Here is a 27,987-nt window from a genome sequence, read left to right on the forward strand (position 1 = left end):
CCAAACAGGAGATGTAGTGGAGGTTTGGGACAGGTAGAGGTTTGGGACAGGTGGCATGACACAACCTAGGTGAGGATCAACTCACCTCAACTGTCATACGAGGTAAAAGAACAGCAAACTATTATTTTGTGTGTGTACACACAGAGAGAGGTATGTATAGATGAGAGGTACCCATATACACAGGCAGAAGGTTGTTTACTATATATATATATATATATATATATATATATATATATATATATATATATATATATATATATATATATATATATATATATTAAAGAGGTATGGCTGTATTCAGGTAGACAGGTATGTATAGGATGAGGAGTACATGGAGGTAAACCAGTGGGTATATAATGCAGGTACAGAGGTATATGTGCATGCAGGTAGACCGGTGTACTGTATACATGCAGTAAGATAGGTATACAGTACTTGTATGTATGAGGGTAAAGGGTTGTGTATATACATGACGGTACACTTGCACCTTTGCACAACAAATTGGATGTTGTTTGTATCCATTGTCATAAAGAGAGGTTTATGTGTCACTCTGTGTAAGGGGGGGTACGTAAGGTACAGGGAGGTAGGTTCACAAGTACACGCCTTGGCTAGGAGGAGTTTGGGCTGCACATCAGGGGGTGGAAGGTGAAGTGTGGGGGAAGACTTGGTGACTGTCCCAGTGGAGGACGGTGAGGAGGCCGAAGAGGGGAGCAGGTTGGAGGGTGGAGGCTCTGATGGAAGCTCGATTGTGGGACAAAATACAGCAGCTATCTGCCCTGCTCGAGTGACGGGCGGCTCTGAAAAGCTACGTCAGTCCCATGTATGAATATGTGTGTCTATAGCAGTGTGTGTGTTAGGTGAATGTAGATGTACATCAGTGGCTTTATGTGTGAGGTTTGATTTTGTAAAGTGATTGTACGCGTGTATATGTTTGTCTGCCTCAGAGCGATTGCCTTCCACTAACACAGAGCTCCCCACCAGTACCGCTACCCCAACCAGACCTCGGGGGTTTGGGTTTGCATACATGTGCACCTGGTGTATAACAACACAGGAGCAGAACACCGCTCAGGGCTGCTAGCCTCTCTATTAGATAGATGCACAGTGCAGTCAGAGAACCACACTTTAGAGGGGGGCCCCACACCCCAACTCAAAGTGGGGCCCAGCAGCCACAAGAGCCCCAAGTGCGGCCAGAAACGAATCATCAAAACGGCTACGCAAAAGAAAGCCTTTGGTTTTCTGAGACCTTTTTCTTGGTGACTATCCGTGCTGCTGGTGGTGGTGATATTGTGTTTCACAAAACAAAGAAAGCGGCCAATTTCTTTACCCCTTTTCTTTTCCCCTAATAATTCCCCCCTCTCTCTTCCATCTATTCCAGGTCAGAAGTCAGTTCATACTTCCTGGTCCTCGAAGACCTCCAGGAAGAGCGGAGGGAAGAGCTCGTTGGGACACTCCACCTTCATGTGGAGGAAGCGGCTGGCGTGGCACGCCCCGATCATCCTCAGGTCCGTCACCTTCATCAGCAACTTGGGCCAGAAGTGGGGAATGTTGTGCTTGCGGTGGTTGATGTAATGCTCGAAGGCAAGCAGGTACGTCTCCTGGCACTTCTCGATCTTATCTACCGACGTCAGGCCCGAGCGATCTGAGAGGAACGCACAAATACATACATTTTAAAGACCAATAACAATACTAGAGAAATGGTAGATATTGAAGCTTGTTCATAAAATGTTACCAACATAGGGAGACCTTCAGTGTGTTCATACAGCTGTTCTTTGTTCATAAAGATGTTATGTCTGTTCTTAAAGTGGTTATGTCTATTCTTAAAGTGGTTATGTCTATTCTTAAAGTGGTTATGTCTGTTCTTAAAGTGGTTATGTCTGTTCTTAAAGTGGTTATGTCTGTTAAAGTGGTTATGATCCTGATGTCCTTCCATTGATTGACTGTTTTGTTTGTTCATAGAGCAGCTGTGTCTGTTCATTAAGATATTATGTCTGCTCATAGAGTTGTTATAACCTTTCCACAGCCTCCTGGCCCCTCACCTGAGCTCATGAGGAGCACAGCCTGCAGCAGGGCCACCTCAGAGTCGTCCAGGTTAAACTGTGCCAGACTCTTGCCCAAATCAAAGATGGCGTCCGACACCACGCCCAGCCCGCCATTCTTCAGCTGCTCCCTCTTCACCGCCATCTCGCCGCTCAGGGTAAGCGTCTCGCTCTCTGGGTCATAGCGCACGGCGGCACGCAGGGACATGATCTCCATACAGCAGCCTTTCAATAGGATGATCTGGTCCTCACAAGGCAGCTGGAGGGAGGATAGGAGAGGGAGACTGTTAGAGTGTACAGCAAATAAACACAATGATGTCATCCCATGGCAGTGAGGGGCCTGAGAGGAAACCTATAGTCAGCTGAGGTAGATTGCACTAAAGGTCAAGACACACACACACACAGAGAGAGATATACAGAAATGCACACTGCAGTCCTCACAAGGCAACTATAGGGCACATGTACATTATACACACATACACAGCCTGGGAACAAACTGAAAGATCCAGTTACTAAATATCGAGTAATTCCAGCAGCTACCACAACAACATTATTCCTCTGCTGGCCAGTGAGACTGCATTGATGTTTATTTGTAATGATAGTCCAGCTACAGATTACATAACTGGTAAATCACAATCGTTCGGGACTGTCTGTCAGGGACCGTGGATGAAGGTGAGTTCTGTGCACCATAGTCTGAGTACCGTGTGCATGCGCACGCATGTGTGAGAGAAAGTGAGTGAGTGTGAAACAGCAGCATTATGTCCTCATTATATAGCAGATTGAGTCATATGCAGGAGGCAGTAGTGAATATACAGTATAACAAGCACGCAGGAACGAACAGACAGACACCATGACAATAAGTTCTGCTGAAGGAGGAAAAAGAGGAGGACACAGGAACTTACACACACACACACATGCACAGTGCTTTAAACCCACCTCTGAGAACATGGGTAGTTTTTTGGCAAAGTCGACGACGCGTGTGATGGCAGGGGTGATGATCTTGGTGAACTCGCTGAAGGCCTCCAGGTCTACCTTGTCTCCGTCTGGGGTGGGAACCCCGGGGGACTGACCGATATCCTCAGGCTGGGGAAACAAAGATGGTGTCTACTGAATAGTCCCACCGGGCAAACAGTCAGATCAACCAACATCCACATCTGGTTTGATATTTCATTTCGGTTGTTCACCAGACCTGGGTTCAAATGTTTTTTTTTGTATTTATATACTTATTTTCTGTGTATTTGAGTATTTTCAAATAATGTGGCAGAAATAAACTACTTCTATTTGAAGTATGAAACTATTTTTAATTCGTAAGCTATTTATATGAAATCATTGGTGCACCGCCCGCCCGCCCGAGCGAGGTGATGCACCGCCCGACCGAGCGAGGTGATGCACCGCCCGACCGAGGTGATGCACCGCCCGACCGAGGTGATGCACCGCCCGACCGAGGTGATGCACCGCCCGACCGAGGTGATGCACCGCCCGACCGAGGTGATGCACCGCCCGACCGAGGTGATGCACCGCCCGACCGAGGTGATGCACCGCCCGACCGAGGTGATGCACCGCCCGACCGAGGTGATGCACCGCCCGACCGAGGTGATGCACCGCCCGCCCGAGGTGATGCACCGCCCGCCCGAGGTGATGCACCGCCCGCCCGAGGTGATGCACCGCCCGCCCGAGGTGATGCACCGCCCGCCCGAGGTGATGCACGAGTGTGAGTGAATGAGGTGAAGTACTGAGTGTGAGTAAGAGAGACAGATTGTACCAGTACTCCTTCTGTTATGCCTGTTTTCGAGGCTGTGGTTATCAACACCTCATGCACTGGATCAATCCATTCTGAGCAGATCCACATCAACTTTACTTTCAACAATAGAACTCTTCATACTGCGGCTCATTTGCCTGGTTGCCTGGCAACAACTTAGTCTCATTTAGCCCTAGCCAACATTAGATTAGCCTAGCATCTCACCAGGAACTTGCGTTTCTGTTTCCAGTGGGAGCCCTGCGCGTTGGTGTGGCGGTGGGCCTCTGTCACATGGCGAATCAGCTCCCACTCCGAGCTGTCGGGTTCCGGACGGGTCTGCAATGTCTTCACAATCTCGTCTTTCTTCCTCTTCTCCCGGTTCTCCTCAATCAGACGCCGCTTGGCAACCCGCTTAGAGTCGTCCAGCACCACTAAGGACACAGAGTTGTTTTGTGAACCTACTGTATTTCAGTACTAAATGTAGAGGTAATGGGAGTGTAAAGCAGTGAGAAGGTAGGTGTGATATATATATGATTGACACTCATGGTTACACACTCATGGAGTGTGTGTGTGTCACTCACAGTCCATGGCCATGCCAACTGCGATGCACTTCCTGAAGCGACACAGTTGGCACTGGTTCCTTGTGATCTTGTCGATGATACAGCAGCCATCGTACTTACAGGAGTAAGCCGGATGAAGGTTCTTCTGGATGGTGCGCCTGAAGAAACCCTGTGGACATTGGTAGCATCAACTTAGTTATGTCAAAGTACGTTATCAACTTAATGACGTATCAACCATGTTGGTAGTTTTTTTTTAGCTTAGAGACTAAGTTTACAAAAGTACAATTGGTTCTGCAATGTTGAAAATCTGATGTGTGGAGACCAAAGTTTTTATTTAAATTTCAATTTATTTGAGAAGAATTAGGGAACTTTTTTCTTTAAGAAAAGTGCAAGGGTGACAATATATGCTATTTGGACACAATTGTATACATTTTTTAAATATCACTAGAATAATATGTCAATAATTTTGCAATAATTCTTGATAGATAAATCAGAAACAACACTAACTTATTTAATGCATATACGAAGGAAAATCAGGTTATTCCCTAGCAGTTACTGTGGAATGCCTAGGTCGTATAACATTTGACCAAACCAGTCCTTTAAGTCCCACAGGCCAGTCATGGGCCATGTCTCTCACCTTGCAGCCCTCGCAGGTGATGCAGCGGTAATGGTAGCCGGTGGCCTTGTCTCCACATACCACACACGGCTCATCCTTCTCCAAGTAGCTGGGGATGTATCCTTGGACAGAGAGGCTCAGTGCTGAAGGAGAGATGGAGAGGAAGAGTAGAGGAGGTAGAGAGAGGACAGGAGGAGGAGGAAGGAAGAGGAGGAAAGAGGAAGAGTAGAGGAGGTAGAGAGAGTACAGGAGGAGGAAGGAAGAGGAGGAAAGAGGAAGAGTAGAGGAGGTAGAGAGAGAGTACAGGAGGAGGAGGAAGGAAGAGGAGGAAAGAGGAAGAGTAGAGGAGGTAGAGAGAGTACAGGAGGAGGAGGAAGGAAGAGGAGGAAAGAGGAAGAGTAGAGGAGGTAGAGAGTACAGGAGGAGGAGGAAGGAAGAGGAGGAAAGAGGAAGAGTAGAGGAGGTAGAGAGAGGACAGGAGGAGGAGGGGAAGCAAAGGAGGAGGAAAGACAGTGGAAGAGAAATGAAGAGGAGGAGGGAGGAAGAGGGAGTACACGAGGAGGAAGAGGAGGAGGAAGAAGAGGTGGAGGGAGTAGAGAAGGAGAGAGAGTGGAAGAATAGAAGAAGGAGGAGTAGTGTTAACACAGGAGCAACGAAAGCACATGTAGTGTGTGTGTGTGTGTGTGTGTGTGTGTGTGTGTGTGTGTGTGTGTGTGTGTGTTTGATTAGGTCTGTGTGTTTCCTGTGTGGGCACACACATGCACAAACACAGTTGAAATCAGAAGTTTACATACACCTTAGACAAATACATTTAAACTCAGTTTCACAATTCACAATGCATTTTACATGCACTCAGTATTTGGTAGCATTGCCTTTAAATTGTTTAACTTGGGTCAATTGTTTTGGGTAGCCTTCCACAAGCTTCCCACAATAAGTTGGGTGAATTTTGGCCAATTCCTCCTGACAAAGCTGGTGTAACTGAGTCAGGTTTGTAGGCCTCCATGCTTGCACACGCTTTTTCAGTTTTGCCCACAAATTTTCTATGGGATTGAGGTCAGGGCTTTGTGATATCTACTCCAATACCTTGACTTTGTTGTCCTTAAGCCATTTTGCCACAACTTTGGAAGTATGCTTGGGGTCATTGTCCATTTGGAAGACACATTTGCGACCAAGCTTTAACTTCCTGATTGATGTATTGAGATGTTGCTTCAACATATCCACATAATTTTCCTGCTGCCATCTATTTTGTGAAGTGCACCAGTCCCTCCTGCAGCAAATTACCCTCACAATATGATGCTGCCACCCCCGTGCTTCACGGTTGGGACATTGTTTTTCGGCTTGCAAGCTCCCCCCTTTCCCCCCTTTCCCCCCCAAACATAACAATGATCATTATGGCCAAACAGTTATATTTTTGTTTCATCAGACCAGAGTACATTTCTCAAAAAAGTACAATCTTTGTCCCCATGTGCAATTGCAAACCATAGTCTAGCTTTTTTATGGTGGTTTTGGAGCAGTGGCTTTTTCCTTGCTGAGAGGCCTTTCAGGTTGTCGATATACGACTCGTTTTTACTGTGGATATAGATACTTTTGCACCCATTTCCTCCAGCATCTTCACAAGGTCCTTTTGCTGTTGTTCTGGGATTGATTTGCGTCTCCTTCCTGAGCGGTATGATGGCTGCGTGATCCCATGGTGTTTATACTTGCGTACTATTGTTTGTACAGATGAACGTGGTACCTTCAGGTGTTTGGAAATTGTTCCCAAGGTTGAACCAGACTTGTGAAGGTCTACCATTATTTTTTCTGAGGTCTTGGCTGATTTCTTTTGACTGTCCCATGATGATGTCAAGCAAAGAGGCACTGAGATTGAAGGTAGGCCTTGAAATACATCCACAGGTATACCTCCAATTGACTCAAATGATGTATATTAGCCTATCAGAAGCTTCTAAAGCCATGACATCCATTTTTTTCCCCCAGGCTGTTTAAAAGGCACAGTCATCTTCGTGTATGTAAACAATTGTTGGAAAAATTACTTGTGTCATGCCCAAAGTAGATGTCCTAACCGACTTGCCAATAGTTTGTTAACAAGAAATGTGTTGAGTGGCTGAAAAACTCCTTTTAAATCACTCCAACCTAAGTGTATGTAAATTTCTGACTTCAACTGTACAGTATACACACACCACTCTGACCTAATATCACCCCAGGGGAGATCCTAAAGTCACTCACCATCTCAAGTCTTCAGAGCAGAGAACCACATTAACCGCATGGCGGTGCCAAGACTACACAGCTGAAACATATTTATTCCTGACAATTCTAACTTGGGAGTCCCCTCTTTGCAAACGACCTAGTTAAATTAAAATGGTTCTCCAATTCATCTCCTGAAACGCGTGCCCGCGTCTTTGTCTAAAACACTGAAAGCAATTGGGCAGATACTCCACATACTGTAATACACCATATGGTTTAAGTAGAGAAAATAAATAACCATCTGACCACCTAGGAATGCTGTCCCGCCCTCATAAAAAAGAAAATGCTTTATAGAAGGGTATCCAAAGTATGTGGCTGAGTGGCTAGAGTGTAAAGTGCTTAGAACAGCTACATGATACAACCATTTGTAAATGAGCATCGACTTGTCCTTAACTGAGGAATGGTGGCCAATGGCTTGTACACAAACTTACCAGACATGCTCTTCACCGAACATGTGCTGTTCTTTCTCTTCCTTTTTGGGCCATCAGGCCACCTGGAGAGAGGGAGGGAGAGAGAAAGACCGAAACAGACAGACAGAAGGGTAGGGAGAGAGAGGAGGATAGATAGAGAGACAGAGAAAGAGGATAGATCGAGAGAAATGGAGAATGTAACTTTTTCCATTCGAACACACAACCAGCACCTTTAAATAACATTCCACCAACCAATCTGCCCTGTAACTAAAAAATCCCACGACCAAAACAAGACTACTTACAAAGCAGGGCAGCCATACAAATCTCTTCACAAGCCGATTACCATTTCATAGACAGGACAAACTACCTCCCATCCCCCGAACAACATATTATTCTGAAAATTGCCTAATGTTATTCAGTTACTAGGCTCACAGTAACCTGGTTCCTATATGTAATCCACATGACATGACCATTTTAGTGACCTCACAAAACATACACCAGGCATACAACATCTGGACTACTGCCTGAAAAGACATGAGGGAGAGGTACTGAGGGAGAGGTGCTGAGGGAGAGGTGCTGAGGGAGAGGTGCTGAGGGAGAGGTGCTGAGGGAGAGGTACTGAGGGAGAGGTACTGAGGGAGAGGTACTGAGGGAGAGGTACTGAGGGAGAGGTGCTGAGGGAGAGGTGCTGAGGGAGAGGTGCTGAGGGAGAGGTGCTGAGGGAGAGGTACTGAGGGAGAGGTACTGAGAGAGAGCGAGAGTGTTAGAGAGAGACCATACAGAGGGGAGAGGTAGAAAGAGAAAGGTGTGCAACTGGAGCACAAAACTCACCAAAGGTCACTTCCACTTAGAAAACTGAGGTTTTTCCTTGCACACGCTACACACATTACCATCAGTTGATACCCAATGTTACAACACATCTATTTGGGTATTTCGGTTTTATTTTAACATCAAAGTCATTGACGTGTGTTGCTGCTCCCCTTAGGAGGAGCGGTTGTCTTTAGCCTGGTCAAGCAGGCTGACTACTGTACTCACGCTTCCTTTCACAAGAGAAGCTAATCGCGGAATCAGGCTGCTTTCATAAGGACATCAGAGAGCTCTTCCACTGTGCTGGACGAAGTCCCTGCGTCTTTCTCTACGCATATCCTCTCTGACATGGTCAATGTGATACGGTCACTCCCTAACACCACCATTCGTTTTTGCCTCTCATTCGCCCAGCCTCAAGTGTTCTGTGGAGGGTACAGCGCCAGGGCATTCATTTAACCACACTCGTGCACACACGCACGTACACACGCACGTACAGGCGTCACAAGAGACCAATTCCCTTACCCCCATCCTTTGTCCATGTATGACAGTTTTACAGATCAACTTTTGTCAAGCATCCTCTTAAATTGTGCTTCATCTAAATGACTGGTCTATCGTTATATAACATCAAGTTACAGTTGAAGTGAGTCATGATTGGCTTAGCACATTGCCTTCAATGTCAGTTCAGTGATAAGAGATTCTCCGTCCTCTCTCCTCTATACACCTCTACTTGTCCCCTCTCTACCCCTTTTCTCCATTCAATCCCTCTCCCGGTTCCCGCTCCCCTTCTCCATCAGAGATATGTTAATCCCAAAATGGTCTCTCCTCCTTTTCAAATGTGATGATGCAAGCTAGATTGTTTTCCCATTTCTTTCACAGTAAAGGTGCGCTTAAAGCAAGAACGTTCAACTACATTTCAAATACACTGTGGTCAACTTGGCTTTTGCTGTCATAAGCTCACACACACACAGAGACACACAGAGACACACCTGTTGATGCAATAGGGCTGCAGAATATGCATGGCTGTCGTCTGTATATCCCCCTGAGAGATCTGTATAGTATATCTTTCCAGAGCGATCCTCTCGGTACAGTATCTGGGATGCTGTGATGTTCGCTGGGAGATTCAGCCCTCAGTACTCTCTCTCTCTCTCTCTCTCACTCCTTTTCTGGCAGGGAGTACGTTACTTTGCTTTCACTTCCCAACCCCTCTCCCCCTTTCCATCTCTCGCTCGATGCTTCCCCTCTCCCTCTCTCTCTCTCTCTCTCGCTCATGCTTTCATCTGTTGACGCCCCCCCTCCCCCCCCTCTGATGACAGCCAATTAGTGATAACTATCACCTCATGTGACAGAGCTTTAGAAGACACCTCTCCCTGTTCCATCCCTTCTCAAAATCCCTCAGTCCTCCTCCTCCTCAGAATGACTTGATCTTCAATCCCAAGTCACAGAGGCTTTGCTTATATAATCATGGAGATTGTATTCTACAATGGGACCCACAGCTAACATGTTGTGACTTTATTATGGAACACCTGGTAAGTATTCCAGTGAGCTTCATCTAAATGACTGGTTGTCTTTTAATGGTGTTACAAAGGAAAATAAAGACAGGTAAATGTGTTTGATTGATCAATAACGCCAAAGGGTTTAATCAATGGCTCTTCGATTTCAGTGTTTTGAAGCTCACTGCCGGGTTGAATTTAGAGAAACCACAAACTGAAACACAAGCAGATTTTTATATATACACACACTGAACAAAAATATTACGCCGCAACGTGACAATTTAAGATTTTACAGAGTTACAGATCATATAAGGAAATCAGTCATTTGAAATGAATTAATGAGGGCCTAATCTGTCTATTTCACACGACTAGGAATAAAGATATGCATCCATTAGTCACAGACACCTTTAAAAAAAAAAGAAGGGACGTAGATCCGGAAACCAGTGACCACTATTTACCTCCTGCAGCGCAACACGTCTCCTTTGCATAGAGTTAGTTAGCGACATGGGGACGTGCAATTATGCTGAAACATGAGGTGATGAGGCGGATGAATGGCATGACAATGGGAAACAGGATCTTGTTAGGTTCTCTCTGTGCAACAACGGCTCAGATGCGAAGTGGTAGGCCACACAAGCTCACAGAACGGGACCGCCAAGTGCTGAAGCGCATAAAAAAAATAAAAAAAATTCTGTCCTCGGTTGCAACAATCACTACCGGATTCCAAACTGCCTCTGGAAGCAACGTCAGCAAAATAATTGTTTTTCAGGAGCTTCATGAAATGGGTTTCCATGGCCAAGCAGGAGCACACAAGCCTAAGATCACCATGCGCAATGACAAGTGTCGCTGGAGTGGTGTAAAGCTCGCCGCCATTGGACTCTGGAGCAGCATAAATGCGTTCTCTGAAGTGATGAATCACGCTTCACCATCTGGATGAATCTAGGTTTGGCAGATGCCAGGAGAACGCTACCCGCCTGAATGCACAGTGCTGACTTTAAAATTTGGTGGAGGAGGAATAATGATCTGGGGCTATTTTTCATGGTTGGAGCTCGGTCCCTTAGTTCCAGTGAAGGGCAATCTTAACGCTACAGCATACAATGACATTCTAGATGATTCTGTACTTCCAATTTTGTGGCAACAGTTTGTGGAAGGCCCTTTCTTTTTTTCAGCATGACAATGCCCCCGTGCACAAAGTGAGTTCCATACAGAAATGCGTTGTCGAGATCAGTGTGGAAGAACTTGACTGGCCTGAAATCAACACCATCGAATATCTTTGGGATGAATTGTAACGCTGAATGCGAGCCAGGCATCAAAGCCCGACCTCACTAACGCTCTTGTTGCTTAATGGAAGCAACTCCCTGCAGCAATGTTCCAACATCTAGTGGAAAGTCTCCCAGAAGAGTGGAGGCTGTTATAGCAGCCAAGGTTGGGGGACCAACTCCATATTAACACCCATGATTTTGGAATGAGATGTTTGACGAGCAGGGTGTCCACATACTTTTGGTCATGTAGTGTAGATCTAAACCACATCAGGGAACAGGACATCATTTTTAAGACCTTACAGTTGCTTAGATACCTTTATATGTAGTGGGTCTAGTCAAGGCGTAAGATGTTTGAAACGTCTTGACAACCGACTGACTGGCCAAACATTTGTTTCTTCACTGTACCTTTCATTACATTGAGATCCGGTTAACGGTCAGCTGGCTGGTTCCTTTTCACAGATCCTCTTTACCTTATGCATCTAGTCCTGTCCCTGAGCTACCTATTCACTCATAAGTCCGGTGTGTGCGTCTGCCTATTAACTAGGCTGGGTTCTTGGACTGCACAGCTTTTCGGTAATCAAGGCTGTGATGACACACACTGCCATCACTGATATGACTAGTAGCTGATGTCACTATCTGGCTGTGATGTGCTCTGCGATAAAGTAAACTCTGTTAAACATTTAGTAAACTAACATGCGTTAACATTACAATATTCTCTCGGTCACTGACCAGCCCATCAGGTCAAACATTTGTCAATAAACGCGCACGCACGCACGTGTACACGTGCACCCACACGGACACACGGTGCTCGGACGTCACCCTTGCAGGGAAAAGCTTGTGAATGGTAAACAGGCTTGTTGTTGCAATTCAGAACATAGTGTTTGAGGACAGAGTCTGATGGGAAGACAACCTGGTCTCAGAGCATTGTGGGCATCAAGTTAAAACACTGACCCCATTTTACAGGACACGTGAGGTCATAGTCTAGGAAATGCAAGTAGAGTATTGAGAAATGTAATTATTTTACTTATCTAGATAATAGATATGAATATTCGATAATGCATTATCTAAAGCAGGGCTCTCCAACCCTGTTCCTGGAGAGCTACCGTCTTGCAGGTATTTGCTCCAACCCTAATCTAGCGCACATGACTAATAATTAGCTGGTTGATAAACTGAAATCAGGTTAGTTACAACTGGGATTGGAGCGAAAACAGACAGGAAGGTAGCTCTCCAAGAACATGGTTGGACAGCCCTGATCTGAAGTGAAACTGAAGGAGTATATTGATCAATGCATGAAGTTACTGTAGATACCGACCCTAAAATCAATGTCCACTTGTACCTGAAGTGAACGAATAACAAAGGTTTGAATTAGAAACAGCTTGAGGACTCTTTGGTTCCGTTGTTGATCTTCAGAGTGGATAAGCAAAAGGCCCCTGAATAGATTTGAATTCATCACCACTTCATTCTTTTTCACACTCCTTATTAAATTAAAGCTGGTAAGTGAATTTATGTGGTGGGCGCCAAACCTCCCTGAGAAGAGAACTCTTAGACTGCTGCTCTCTAGAGTTAATCCTAATGCGCACACACGCATGGGCACACACAGTAGCGACGTCGCTGTGATTGCCCCAGGGCTCTTGTGTGTGTGTGTGAGACCAAAGAGCTGAGTGACTCAGAGATCACAGGGGGGGTGCATGAGGCAGCTCACACAAGGACACGTGCACAGACATCCTCCACACACACACAATTGCACACAAATAAAACATCAACTCACACACACACACACACAAACACACAGAGACATAAATAGCGACACGCCAGAAACAATCCCCTGCTGGCGTCACATATTGATGTGTCCCGAGTTGTCCTGAGTTTGCTTTCCTGCCATTCCATCTGCCCCCACACTCCTAATCCTACACTCTGTTCTGTTAATCCCTGCACAGTGGACACACTCACATGCACACACAAACACCATACACCTTCACCACATCCTCTGTAGTATAGGCCTATAACCAATACATCCCTTCACTAACAATATAAAATACAGTACATTCGACACACACAAATTTGACATCTAACGTGTGCATTTCTCTACCGCCGTCTGTGCTCATTTAAAAAACGGGACTCCAATTCGCTGGATAAATTCAGCATCTTCACATTTAATGAGAAGGAAGGCGCCGCGCATGTGAGCGCACGTGTTGGGCAGGAGGCAGCGCTTCCCTACAACTCCCTCTACATTCCTCCCCTCATTTTTACATTGTGTTTGCGGTAGATCCATGGTGTGGGTGCGTCCATGCCAGTGTGTGTGTGTAGAACATCTCTTTACAACGACAATGTTGAGACATTCGCTTCGTCTCTAGATTTATACATGAAGTTGCATTATATAACGTCTAACTCGTCCTCTGAACATATGACACACTGGTATGCAATCCCCAGAGGCAGTGTTCAAAAATGATTTGGGATGAACTAAGTGGTGTATTGTGTATCTGAAATGTTACGGACGTTGTTAGTTACAAACCCACACACAGAAATCCCGCTCGTACACACCAGGGAACAGGGAGGAACATGGACTGACCGTTTCTCATCTCCCTCTGATGAGTTGGGGTCCTCGACGTTGGAAATGGGCTCCATTCACCTTAATTCCATCCAGCAGCCAATGAGCGGAGACTGAGGGCGGGCCCCAACCTCACTAGCCTGCTCAGCATTCGCAGTTGGCCCCGTCAAACGACGGCCATCGATGGACGGCAGCGGTGAAGCGTTCCCCGGAGATGGTTGTGTGGAACATCGGCGGGGCAGGCCCCGCCCCTGGTTCTACAGGCTAGCACGTGATGTGCTGAGAAGAGGAGACCCAGCTGAAACCTGTGAGGGGACAAACAGAGAAATTAGAGACATAAAATATACAACATATAGTAGGGAACAAATGCATTATGAGACCACTGGTAACCTTTTATGAATTTATAATAGCTGTTATATCTAAAAGGTTGATTAAATAGCTGTTGATCAATTCTACTGAAACCATTCAACTGAAAGTATGGCTTTTAAATGTTTTGGAGAGCAATAAATAATGCATGACAGTTGTCATCCCCTCTAGTTAAATACACTGAACAAAAATATAAAACGCAACATGTAAAGTGTTGTTCCCATGTTCCAGGAGCTGAAATAAAATATCAAAATGTTTCCATACTCACAAAAAGCTTATTTCTCACATTTTGTGCACAGATTTGTCTACATCCCTGTTAGTGAACATTTCTCATTTGCCAAGGTAATCCATCCACCTGACAGGTGGCACATCAAGAAGCTGATTAAACAGCATGATCATTATTACACAGGTGCACCTTGTGCTGGGGACAAAAAAGGCCACTAAATGTGCAGTGTTGTCAGACAACACAATGCCACAGATGTTTCAAGTTGAGGGAATGTGCAATTGGAATGCTGACTGTAGGACTGTCCCCCATATAGTTTAATGTAGTTTTTCTACCATAAGCCGCCTCCAACATCGTTTTAGAGAATTTGGCAGTGCGTCCAACCGGCCTCATAACCACATACCATGTGTAACCAGGCCCAGGACCTCCACATCCGGCTTCTTCACCGGTGTGATCGACTGAGAACAGCCACCCGGACAACAGATGAAACTGGGGAGCATTTCTGTCTCTAAAGCCATTTTGTGTGGAAAAACTCATTCTGACTGGCTGGGCCCGGCTCCCCAGCGGGTGGGCCTATGCCCTCTCAGGCCCACCCATGACTATGCCCCTTCCCAGTCTTGTGACATCCATAGATTAGGGCTTTTTGTGAATTTATTTCAATTGACTGATTTCCTTATATGAACTGTAACTCAGTAAAATCTTTCATTTTTAATTGATTTATTTCACCTTTATTTAACCAGGTATGCTAGTTGAGAACAAGTTCTCATTTGTAACTGCGACCTGGCCAAGATAAAGCATAGCAATTCGACACATACAACACAGAGTTACACATGGAATAAACAAAACATACAGTCAATAATACAGTAGAACAAAAGAAAACAAAAAGTCTATATACAGTGAGTGCAAATGAGGTAAGTTAAGGAAATAAATGGGCCATGGTGGCGAAGTAATTACAATATAGCAATTAAACACTGAAATGGTAGATCGGCAGAAGATGAATGTGCAGGTTGAGATACTGGGGTGCAAAGGAGCAAAATAAATAAATACCAGTATGGGGATGAGGTAGGTAGATCGCCTATCTGTAAACAGCCCATCTAGGTGCAGTGATCTGTAAACTGCTCTGACAGCTGGTGCTTAAAGCTAGTGAGGGAGATGTGAGTCTCCAGCTTCAGAGATTTTTTCAATTCGTTCCAGTCATGGGTAGCAGAGAACCGGAAGGAAAGACGACCAAATGAGGAATTGGCTTTGGGGGTGACCAGTGAGATATACATGCTGGAGCGCGTGCTACGAGTGGGTGCTGCTATGGTGACCAGTGAGCTGAGATAAGGCGGGGCTTTACCTAGCAGAGACTTGTAGATAACCTGTAGCCAGTGGGTTTGGCGACGAGTATGAAGCGAGGGCCAACCAACGAGAGCGTACAGGTTGCAATGGTGGGTAGTGTATGGGGCTTTGGTGACAAAACGGATGGCCCTGTGATAGACTGCATCCAGTTTGCTGAGTAGAGTGTTAGAGGCTATTTTATAGATGACACCACCGAAGTCGAGGATCGGTAGGATGGTCAGTTTTACGAGGGTATGTTTGAGTGAAGGATGCTTTGTTGTGATATAGGTAGCTGATTCTAGATTTAATTTAGGTAAAATCTTTGAAATTGTTGCGTTTCCATTTTTGTTTCATTATAGCTACAACTCAGTTACAGGAGGTACGACTAAAAGCTGGTGACAGTACAGGTCATGTGTGTATGAGAGAATGTTCTAGAAACCATTTGTCTAGGAAACTTTTCCTTTGAGCTTTTCTAGTAACAGCGTCCTGAGCGAGCGGCTAGTCCATGGCTAACGGATTTACAATGATTAGCCTCAAAAAGCCACAATTCCGAGTTTGTGTTGCAGCCCAACTGCAACTATGGATCCAAGGACTGATAGCTCATGAAATCAATATGATAATACACATTTTAAAAGCCATACATAGTTTCTACACAAAATCAAATGACAAAGAGTAAAAACAAGCTTATATTTTGGTTTATGATAGTGTAAGACAGTTGAACTAAAGCTCATGTGACTTTAATAAGTTATATTCTTCAAGAATCAATGGGTTTGCATCTTCAACTGAAATGACCAATGAGCAGGAGTAAATATCCCAGATTGCCCCTTTAACCTATGTTAAGGGTGTGTCCTGCCTGTGTTGTGCGCGCAAACTGGTTTGCCTGCATACAGTGTCACTGTCAGACTTGTGTCATCTAGGATCAAGGTATTGTGCAACATCACACGTCGACTCAATATCCAATGGCTCCATTGCTGATCAATGCGTTAGTCAAACACTGAACCAGCTAATGTTTATTGACCTATACCGAATTTAATCAATGCTTTGAAATAGATGAAACATCTGGAATGGAAAAAGGGGGGTGTGGCAAGACAGGTTCATTGAGAACACTGGACTAAATATATGTATGTATGCAGGCATGTATGTATGTAGATACATTCGTGGCCAAAAGTTTTGAGAATGACACAAATATTAATTTTCAAAGCCTGCTGCCTCAGTTTGTATGATGGCAATTTGCATATACTCCAGAATGTTATGAAGAGTGATCAGATTAATTGCAAAGTCCCTCTTTGCCATGCAAATGAACTGAATCCCCCAAAAACATTTCCACTGCATTTCAGCCCTGCCACAAAAGGACCAGCTGACATCATGTCAGTGATTCTCTCGTCAACACAGGTGTGAGTATTGACGAGGACAAGGCTAGAGATCACTCTGTCATGCTGATTGAGTTTGAATAACAGACTGGAAGCTTCAAAAGGAGGGTGGTGCTTGGAATCATTGTTCTTCCTCTGTCAGTTATGGCCACCTGCAAGGAAACGTGCCGTCATCATTGCTTTGCACAAAATGGGCTTCACAGGCAAGGATATTGCTGCCAGTAAGATTGCACCTAAATCAACCATTTATCGGATCAAGTACTTCAAGGGAGAGCGGTTCAATTGTTGTGAAGAAAGCTTCAGGGCACCCAAGAAAGTCCAGCAAGCACCAGGACGGTCTCCTAAAGTTGATTCAGCTGCGGGATCGGGGCACCACCAGTACAGAGTTTGCTTAGGAATGGCAGCAGGCAGGTGTGAGTGCATCTGCACTCACAGTGAGGCAAAGACTTTTGGAGGATGGCCTGGTGTCAAGAGGGGCAGCAAAGAAGCCACTTCCCTCCAGGAAAAAGATCAGGGACAGACTGATATTCTGCAAAAGGTACAAGGATTGGACTGCTGAGGACTGGGGTAAAGTCATATTTTCTGATGAATCCCCTTTCCGATGGTCTGAGGCATTCGCAAAAAAAGCTTGTCCGGAGAAGACAAGGTGAGAGCTACCATCAGTCCTGTGTCATGCCAACAGTAAAGCATCCTGAGACCATTCATGTGTGGGGTTGCTTCTCAGCCAAGGGAGTGGGCTCACTCACAATTTTTCCTAAGAACACAGCCATGAACAAAGAATGGTACCAACACATCCTCCGAGAGCAACTTCTCCCAACCATCCAGGAATAGTTTAGTGACGAACAATGACTTTCCAGCATGATGGAGCACCTTGCCTAAAGGCAAAAACATCGATATTTTGGGTCCTTGGCCAGGAAACCCCCCAGACTTAATCCCATTGAGAACTTGTGGTCAATCCTCAAGAGGCAGGTGGACAACAAAAACCCACAAATTCTTACAAACTCAAAGCATTGATTATGCAAGAATGGGCTGCCATCAGTCAGGATGTGGCCCAGAAGTTAATTGACAGCATGCCAGGGTGGATTGCAGAGGTCTTGAAAAAAAAAGGGTCAACACTGCAAATATTGACTCTCAAATATTGCATCAACTTGATGTAATTGTCAATAAAAGCTTTTGACACTTACGAAATGCTTGTAATTATATTTCAGTATTCCATAGTAACATCTGACAAAAATATCTAAAGACACTGAAGCAGTAAACTCTGGAAATTAATTTGTGTTAATCTATCTATCTATCTATCTATATTCTCTATCTATCTATATTCTCTATCTATCTATATTCTCTATCTATCTTCTCTATCTATCTAGGGGCGGCAGGGTAGCCTAGTGGTTCGAGCGCTAGACTAGTAACCGGAAGGTTGCAAGTTCAAACCCCCGAGCCGACATGGTACAAATCTGTCGTTCTGCCCCTGAACAGGCAGTTAACCCACTGTTCCTAGGCAGTCATTGAAAATAAGAATTTGTTCTTAACTGACTTGCCTGGTTAAATAAAGGTAAAATAAAAAAAATCTTCTCTATCTATCTATATATATATATATATATATATATATAGTAGATCTCTACTGTATCAAAGTTGCAATGAGATTACTGGTCAGGACAGCTCTACTAAACAGAGACAGAAAACAGACCTTTTCCCCAGTAATCACTTCACTTCTGTTGCTTTGACAGTAGATGGCACGTGTGTGATTTCAGGTCAGACCTTGCTCACTCTCTATAGAACATCACTGCCGGGAGAGAGAGACATGGAAGATTTGAATTGACCGTTAATTTGAGAAATTTACCAGACCCATATTCTTTGGGTGCGTAACCCATTAGGGCCGTCTACTCACGATGCTGGGAATGTCATCAATCACATTTAGATTATGGTAATTCATCTTAACAGAAGTCAGTCTATCAGCGTGTCTCCCACATTACAATGTGGGCTGGAGGCAGAAGGCTATGCATTTTGAAAACAAAGACATAATTGTTTGAAACCTGAATGTTTTACTACATGAAGAGTAATGAAAATAGTGCCAATTTAATTCCACTAAATTATGCAAATGAACCTATAGACCGATAAGTATGACCATCAAATGTATGAAAAGTTCTTCTCTCCCATTTAATGTGGATGGCAACAATTTTATTTATTAGCTTTTCATAATTTTTTTTCTGGCCAAAAGCTGCCATTTACCAACGGAAACACTGACTGACACACACACACACACACGCAATGCGCGCGTTTGACTCAATGTCCGCGTGGCGGGCGGGTTTAAGTCATGAAATATTGTGTGGATGAAGGACGGGTGGTTGGCGGGCGGGATGAATAAAAATTTAAAATGCATTTAAAAACCCAGAAATGTATTAGTCTTGTGCAATTCATATCTGTAGGCTACATTGAGGTTTTTCTTTCATTCTTCTTTATCTGGCGTTCGTGGGTAGCCTAAGCTTTAGGGCCTAACTGTAGCAGTGTAATTGCCAGATGCTTTTGGGAACTGTGTCTAGTAAAAGTTTAATGCCGAGTGCAGGAGTCTCTCCATTTACAAACATCAGTATCAAACCCATCTGTCAGTCTGGACTTCATCACATCATCTTACAAAGTCTCCATGTGCATTTCCATAGATGCATCTGAACACATACACCGTCACTGTTCTATTACCAACGGCAGTTAGGATAGGTGATATCTGACAAACAAACGGTTTCAACAGTTCAGACTAAACCTACCTAATTCTGGTCTCCCCATCGACGACCGTTGGTGATACTGGTCGGTCCCACAGAAACACAGAGCACTGATTTCCTTAATCATTGGTGGTTATGATCACGATTTGGAGGCACAGGTGAAAAGGTAACGCACTGGATTAATTAGAAAATGATAGCAGTCATTTTTTCAATGCGTGATAAATAAGAGGTGTGGCTTATGAGTGTGAGAAGAGGGTCAAATTGCATGTCTCACACCCAATGCATGAGAGTTGGCAGCACCGCCTCAGTCATCAGAGCAGTAACTCGGTCCAAGCTAAATCTAGGTCATAACTTCATACCACAGCCACAAAGTCATACAGGGCACCCATTTCTACAATTAGCTTTTAAACCTTAACCCTAACCTTAACCACACTACTAACCTTTAACCTGATGCCTAACCTTAAATTAAGACCAAAAAGCTCCTTTTTGTTTTCATTAATGTTTACGATATAACCACTATGTGGGTGTGGTAACTAGTGGAAACCATAATTCTATGCGGTACAGATGTAGACTGACTCTAGAGCCAGATTGTTGTTCCTAGTTCACTGTATTAGTCAGACTCAAACCTGAGTTAACTGCCACCATTATATTGTTTTGCCCTAGGCAATACAACTTGTATAAGCTACAAATTAACTTGCAAATCCAACTTGTAGGGTAATGTTAGCTATCTAGCCAACATGACCTAGCCTGTAGCTAGCTAGCAGTATCTAGACAATACACAATAAACTTGTATGAGCTACGACTTAAGTTGCAATGCGGTAGCTAAAACGTTAGCTAGCCTGCCTCGCTAGCTAGCCTGTAAATGGAACAATATTTTTATGTTGCACATCTTCTAGTTGCCTCATTAAATTATTTCTATACGTTTTATATCCCGGGGAAGGACTGCCCGTTCCATGATCTCGACATCACGGTTGACAAGTCCATTGTGTCCTCCTCCCAGAGCGCTAAGAACCTTGGCGTGATCCTGGACAACACCCTGTCGTTCTCAACTAACATCAAGGCGGTGGCCCGTTCCTGTAGGTTCATGCTCTACAACATCCGCAGAGTACGACCCTGCCTCACACAGGAAGCGGCGCAGGTCCTAATCCAGGCACTTGTCATCTCCCGTCTGGATTACTGCAACTCGCTGTTGGCTGGGCTCCCTGCCTGTGCCATTAAACCCCTACAACTCATCCAGAACGCCGCAGCCCGTCTGGTGTTCAACCTTCCCAAATTCTCTCACGTCACCCCGCTCCTCCGCTCTCTCCACTGGCTTCCAGTTGAAGCTCGCATCCGCTACAAGACCATGGTGCTTGCCTACGGAGCTGTGAGGGAACGGCACCTCATTACCTCCAGGCTCTGATCAGGCCCTACACCCAAACAAGGGCACTGCGTTCATCCACCTCTGGCCTGCTCGCCTCCCTACCACTGAGGAAGTACAGTTCCCGCTCAGCCCAGTCAAAACTGTTCGCTGTTCTGGCCCCCCAATGGTGGAACAAACTCCCTCACGACGCCAGGACAGCGGAGTCAATCACCACCTTCCGGAGACACCTGAAACCCCACCTGTTTAAGGAATACCTAGGATAGGATAAAGTAATCCCTCTCACCCCCCTTAAAAGATTTAGATGCACTATTGTAAAGTGGCTGTTCCACTGGATGTCATAACGTGAATGCACCAATTTGTAAGTCGCTCTGGATAAGAGCGTCTGCTAAATGACTTAAATGTAAATGTAATGTATATGTATTCATACACTTTATAGTTGGTTTGAGTTTTTAAGTCATAGAAATTGCGATATTGACCTTGTCCCTTGTGCGTTGGGTAATACTGATGGTCCTAAATATCCCCATAGGGATATTGAATATCTATCCAAATTGACCATGGGAATTAAGATCTGGTTGCAAGGAGCTGCGCTCCGAATTGATGATTACTTGGATGCTGCCAGCTGTGGCTCGACAATTTATCTTCCTACACTAGTCTTTCTGGCTATTGTTTCTCAATTATTTTATATTCTTTTCACTAATCCCTAGCCTTTACATGTCTCTTCCGTTCACATTTCTTGCTCCTCTCAATTACTATGCTGTGATTTATTGCTGAGAGAATTACTAATCTTTCGGTGTACATGCCCCGGGGCAGGGAAATTTAGTCTACTGAGTATTACTGAGACAGAAATGTCATACATTTTCTGGCTGCTGATCTTTCTGACTTGATTAATAACTTGTTTTTCTTTTTTCTCTCCTGCTTAATTGCATTCTCTCTGTGTGTCTTACTCTACTGCTCTCACCCATATATATACAAAGTGGGGCAAAAAAAGTATTTAGTCAGCCACGAATTGTGCAAGTTCTCCCACTTAAAAAGATGAGGCCTGTGATTTTCATCATAGGTACACTTCAACTATGACAGAGAAAATGAGGGAAAAAAACAGAAAATCACATCGTAGGATTTTTAATGAATTTATTTGCAAATTATGGTGGAAAATAAGTATTTGGTCAATAACAAAAGTTCCTCAATACTTTGTCATTGCCAACAAAGGGTATTTAACAGAGGTCAAACATTTTCTGTAAGTCTTCACAAGGTTTTCACACACTGTTGCTGAAATTTTGGCCACATTCCTCCATGCAGATCTCCTCTAGAGCAGTGATGTTTTGGGGCTGTTGCTGGGCAACACGGACTTTCAACTCCCTCCAAAGATTGTCTATGGGGTTGAGATCTGGAGACTGGCTAGGCCACTCCAGGACCTTTAAATGCTTCTTACGAAGCCACTCCTTCATTGCCCGGGCGGTGTGTTTGGGATCATTGTCATGCTGAAAGACCCAGCCACGTTTAATCTTCAATGCTCTTGCTGATGGAAGGAGGTTTTCACTCAAAATCTCACGATACATGGCCCCATTCATTCTTTCCTTTACACGGATCAGTCGTCCTGGTCCCTTTGCAGAAAAACAGCCCCAAAGCATGATGTTTTCACCCCCATGCTTCACAGTAGGTATAGTGGTCTTTGGATGCAACTCAGCATTCTGTCCTCCAAACACGACGAGTTGAGTTTTTACCAAAAAGTTATATTTTGGTTTCATCTGACCATATGACATTCTCCCAATCTTCTTCTGGATCATCCAAATGCTCTCTAGCAAACTTCAGACGGGCCTGGACATGTATTGGTTTAAGCAGGGGGACACGTCTGGCACTGCAGGATTTGAGTCCCTGGCGGCGTAGTGTGTTACTGATGGTAGGCTTTGTTACTTTGGTCCCAGCTCTCTGCAGGTCATTCACTAGGTCCCCCGGTGTGGTTCTGGGATTTTTTGCTCACCGTTCTTATCTCACTGATCATCCCTAAAGCCAACACCTCATTTGGCCGCCTTTCCTTCCAGTTCTCTGCTGCCCATGACTGGAACGAATTGCAAAAATCGTTGAAGTTGGGGACCTATCTCCCTTACCATCTTTAAACATCTGCTATCTGAGCAGCTAACCGATCGTTGCAGCTGTAAATAGTCCATCGGTAAATAGCCCACCCAATTTACCTACCTTATCCCCATACTGTTTTAATTGATTTACTTTTCTGCTCTTTTGCACACCAGTATCTCTACATGACCATCTGATCATTTATCACTCCAGTGTTAATCTGCAAAATTGTAATTATTCGCCTACCTCCTCATGCCTTTTGCACACAATGTATACAGACTATTCTTTTCTTTTTTTCTACTGTGTTATTGACTTGTTAATTGTTTACTCCATGTGTAACTCTGTGTTGTTGTCTGTTCACACTGCTATGCTTTGTCTTGGCTAGGTCGCATTTGTAAATGGGAACTTGTTCTCAACTAGCCTACCTGGTTAAATAAAGGTGAAAAAAAAAAGTCACAACAGTTTTCCAAGTCCAAAAAAGTAAAAAACTAATCCAATTCTAATATATATTTTTAACATTGCATTCAGGCCAAAGAGTTCAATCTTGGTTTCATCAGACCAGATAGTCTTGTTTCTCATGACCTGAGAGTCCTTTAGGTGCCTTTTGGAAAACTCCAAGCAGGCCGTCATATGTTCCTTTTTCTGAGTAGTGGATTCCATCTGGTCACTTTACCATAAGGGTCTGATTGGTGGAATGCTGCAGAGATAGTTGTCCTTCTGGAAGGTGCCCCCATCTCCACAGAGGAACTCTGGAGCTCTGTCAGCGTGACAATCGGGTTCATGTTCACTTCCCTGACCAAGGCACTTCTCTCCCGATTGCTCTGTTTGGCCGGACGACCAGCTCTAGGAACATTTTTTTGGAACCCTTTCCCAGATCTGTGCCTCACCACAATCCTGTCTCGAAGCTCTGCGGACAATTCCTTCAACCTCATGGCTTGGTTTTTGCTCTGACGTGCACTGTCAACTGTGGGACCTTATATAGATAGGTGTGTGCGCCTTTCCAAATCAATTGACTGTTTGAATTCATGTTTACGTGCTTAACTCTGCCTACCACCGCTCAGTCAGATACTTGTATGCTCAGTCAGATTATATGCAACGCAGGACACGCTAGATAATATCTAGTAATATCAACCATGTGTAGTTAACTAGTGATTATGATTGATTGTTTTTTTATAAGATAAGTTTAATGCTAGCTAGCAATTTGGCTTACTGCATTCGCGTAACAGGCAGTTTCCTTGTGGAGTGCAATGAGAGAGAGGCAGGTCGTTATTGCGTTGGACTAGTTAACTGTAAGGTTGCAAGATTGGATACCCCGAGCTGACAAGGTGAAAATCTGTCGTTCTGCCCCTGAAACTGGCAGTTAACCCACCGTTCCTAGGCCGTTATAGAAACTAAGAATGTGCTCTTAACTGACTTGCCTAGTTAAATAAAGGTATAAAAACAAAATAAAAAAATTATAAAAGGCAAATCGGCGCCCAAAAATACAGATTTCCGATTGTTATGAAATCGGCCCTAATTAATCGGCCACTCCGATTAATCGGTCGACCTCTACTGTATACCCTCTAATATATCAAGGGAAAGCTTACTGTTATGTTCTGTTAATTACTGATGTCCCCTTTAACCTGTTAAGTCGACCCTCTACTTTTTCAAACATTCTGTTAAACATCGCGCAACATTTCAGCGCCCTGCTACTCAGGCCAGGAATATAGTATATGCATATGATTAGTATGTGTGGATAGAAAACACTCAGACGTTTATAAAACTGGTTGAATCACGGCTGTGACTATAACAGAACTTGCGTTTCATCGAAAAGTGCAGGAATATCTGATCACTGAAAATGGAAAAAAAATATCCATCCGCGACTTCAAGGAATTGTTCAAGGTGAATCGAATTAAATGAGGCAGAGGTTGCAGTGCCTACAGCTTCCACACGTTGTCTAGAGTCTTGTCATTTGATTTGCAATTGATTCTTGGTCTAACTGAATCAAGGGAATCGATTCCCTCCGGTCTCCGACCGAATGTTTTGGTTGAGCTCTCTCCAAGACATTTTTTCGAAACAGACACCTATAGAATTGACATCGCCTCCTGATGAATTTTATCGCTTATTAACGTGTACTAATACCTAAAGTTGCATTACAAAAGTATTTCGAAGTGTTTTGTGAAAGTTTATCGTCGACTTTTTGAATTTTAAAAAATGAGGTTACGTTATGAAACGCTATTTTTTTCCGTTTATCACACAGTCTTCATAGATCGATATCTAGGCTATATATGGACCGATTTAATCGAAAAAAAGACCCAATGGTGATTATGGGACATCTAGGAGTGCCAACAAAGAAGATGGTCAAAGGTAATGAATGTTTTATATTTTATTTGTGCGGTCTGTGTAGCGACGACTATGCTAATTATTTTGTTTACGTCCCCTGCGGGTCTTTTGGAGTGTTACATGCTATCAGATAATAGCTTCTCATGCTTTCGCCGAAAAGCATTTTAAACATCTGACTCGTTGCCTGGATTCACAACGAGTGTAGCTTTAATTCAATACCCTGCATGTGTATTTTAATGAACGTTTGAATTTTAACTAATATTGGGACGCCTGCGTGCCAGGTAGGACCAAGAGGTTAAGGATGGAGCGCCCTTGGTCATGCGCAGTATTGTTCTATGTTATTCTGGTACTAACTAGTTTGAGTAAATGTGAAGCTCCAGTTCAATTGCTTGTATTCAGAGTCTTTCTTATTACATAAATAAGTACTAAGTGTTATGGCACTACAATGGCGACGAGGATGATTACCTGCAGTGTGCATCATGAATACAGATGGAGCTCGTAGGAAGAGAGGAAGATTTTGACCCTGTAGCACAACAGCTAGCAAGCAGTGAGGACGAGGGGAGAGCTGACGAGAACGAGGCTGCAGATCAAAGATCCATGGAGCCGGAGGTATAGAGAATGGCTAGCATCGGGAAAATAGATGTGTTTGATGACACGCAAGAAAACTGGGCAACTTACATTGAACGACTGGAACAGTACTTCATTGCAAACGACATTGCTGATAACAAAAGAGTACCAGCGTTGTTGAGTTTAATTGGCCCAAAAACATACAGTTTGCTAAGAGATCTGACTGCCCCTCTGAAGCCCTCAAATAAAACATTCACAGAGATTGTGAAGATATTGCAAAATCACCTATCTCCTAAACCACTCCTCATCGCGGAACGTTTTCGTTTCCACAAGAGAGATCAGAATGAGGGGGAGGGTGTTAGTACATATGTAGCAGTGTTGAAGAAACTGTCTGAACATTGCCAGTTGGGAGAGAACCTAAATGACACATTAAGGGATAGATTTGTTTGTGGACTGAAACATGAACACATTCAAAAACGTTTGCTCACAGAATCAGAGCTCACGTTTGCAAAGGCTGTTGAAATTGCTGTGGCTATGGAAATCGCGACTAAAGATACATTTGAGTTGCAAAGTAAGAGAAGTACTGACCTGTCACAAATTTCCCTGCACAAGTTCACGCAGTCGACAGCGCCCCCGTGTGGCCGAAAAATGCAACAGGTGTGACAGATGGTCACAGAGCAGAGGACTGCCGTTTCAAAGACAAAATTTGTCACAAATGAAGTAGAAGGGGGCACATTCAAAGAGCATGCAAAGCAAAATTCAGTCACAACAGGAAAACTGAGAAAATTAAAGGGTCTGTGAATGCACTAGCAGAGAACAGTGGCAGTGATTCAGATGAACGATTAATTGGTACAATGGAGTTAAACACAGTGACTTCTCCCAGCAGTAGCATAATATGGGTGACACCAGATATCGAAGGCAAACCCCTCAAAATGGAGCTGGACACAGGATCTGCAGTGTCTATAATTTCCACTACTGTCTACAATGAGCACTTTAAGGCTATCAAGCTGAAGAACACAAATGTGTTGCTGAAGACATACTCAGGAGAGAGATTGAGCCCAAAGGGGCCTTGCAGGTCAGAGTGCATTATGGGGGGCAAACACAGCAGTTACAGCTGTATGTGGTGCCTGGAACTGGCCCCCCATTATTTGGCAGGGAATGGCTTTCAAAAATAAAGCTGAATTGGTGTGACTTGAAAATGCTCCACACGTTCCAGTCCAAAGAGAAAGGCACAGACCAAACACTGGAACACTTGCGGAATAAATACAACACAGTTTTCAGTGATCAGATGGGAACATTAAAAGGCTTCACAGCAAAACTTGTACTAAGAGATGACGCAACCCCAAAATTCTGCAAAGCCAGATCTGTTCCATACTCCCTGAGACCAAAGGTGGTAGGGGAAATTGATCGCTTGCAGGATACAGGGATCCTGACGAAAGTGGATAGAAGCGAATGGGCCACACCCATAGTTCCTATTGTGAAGAAAGACGGGTCTGTTAGAATGTGTGGGGACTTCAAGGTAACTGTGAATCCAATGTTGCATGTGGACCAATACCCCCTACCACGCCTGGATGACATCTTTGCTGCACTAGCTGGTGGGAAACACTTCAGTAAAATCGATATGAAACAGGCTTACCTGCAGCTACCGGTTGAAGAGAGTTCCAAACAGTACCTGACAATAAACACACACACAAAGGTCTATACAGGTATAACCGCCTGGTTTTTGGCATTGCATCAGCCCCAGCCATTTGGCAACGAACTATTGACCAGATTTTGCAAGGAATCCCATGAACCCAGTGTATCCTGGATGACATGATCATAACAGGACGCACCGACAAAGAGCACCTGGCTAACCTGGAAGAGGTCCTGAAAAGACTGAAAGAGTATGGTCTACAGGCAAACTTAAAGAAGTGTGAGTTCTTCAAAGACAAGATTGTCTTCTGTGGACATGAGATTGACTGCAATGGATT

The 27,987-nt window shown here is 44.2% G+C and overlaps 1 protein-coding gene across 3 annotated transcripts in view; it reads right to left on the reverse strand.

The window, feature by feature from the left end:
• Window positions 1-267: 267 nt before the first annotated feature.
• The window catches only part of LOC118384328 (thyroid hormone receptor alpha), a 97,510-nt gene continuing 69,790 nt past the window's right edge, over window positions 268-27,987 (reverse strand). For 2 of the 3 annotated variants that reach the window (XM_035770745.2, XM_052518513.1), the window contains exons 3-10: window positions 13,724-14,007; window positions 7,620-7,681; window positions 4,969-5,090; window positions 4,353-4,500; window positions 3,997-4,202; window positions 2,970-3,116; window positions 2,034-2,292; window positions 268-1,636 (exon numbers count right to left, since the gene is read on the reverse strand). In XM_035770745.2, the coding sequence (XP_035626638.2) occupies window positions 1,386-1,636; window positions 2,034-2,292; window positions 2,970-3,116; window positions 3,997-4,202; window positions 4,353-4,500; window positions 4,969-5,090; window positions 7,620-7,681; window positions 13,724-13,779 (1,251 nt within the window). In that variant the 5' untranslated portion in view covers window positions 13,780-14,007 and the 3' untranslated portion in view covers window positions 268-1,385. Of the gene's footprint in view, window positions 1,637-2,033; window positions 2,293-2,969; window positions 3,117-3,996; window positions 4,203-4,352; window positions 4,501-4,968; window positions 5,091-7,619; window positions 7,682-9,391; window positions 9,578-13,723; window positions 14,008-27,987 lie in introns of those variants that run through there. The other variant, XM_035770746.2, reaches the window with a different exon arrangement.

This window comes from Oncorhynchus keta, chromosome 5 (assembly GCF_023373465.1).
Source record: "Oncorhynchus keta strain PuntledgeMale-10-30-2019 chromosome 5, Oket_V2, whole genome shotgun sequence".
Taxonomy (NCBI): domain Eukaryota; kingdom Metazoa; phylum Chordata; class Actinopteri; order Salmoniformes; family Salmonidae; genus Oncorhynchus; species Oncorhynchus keta.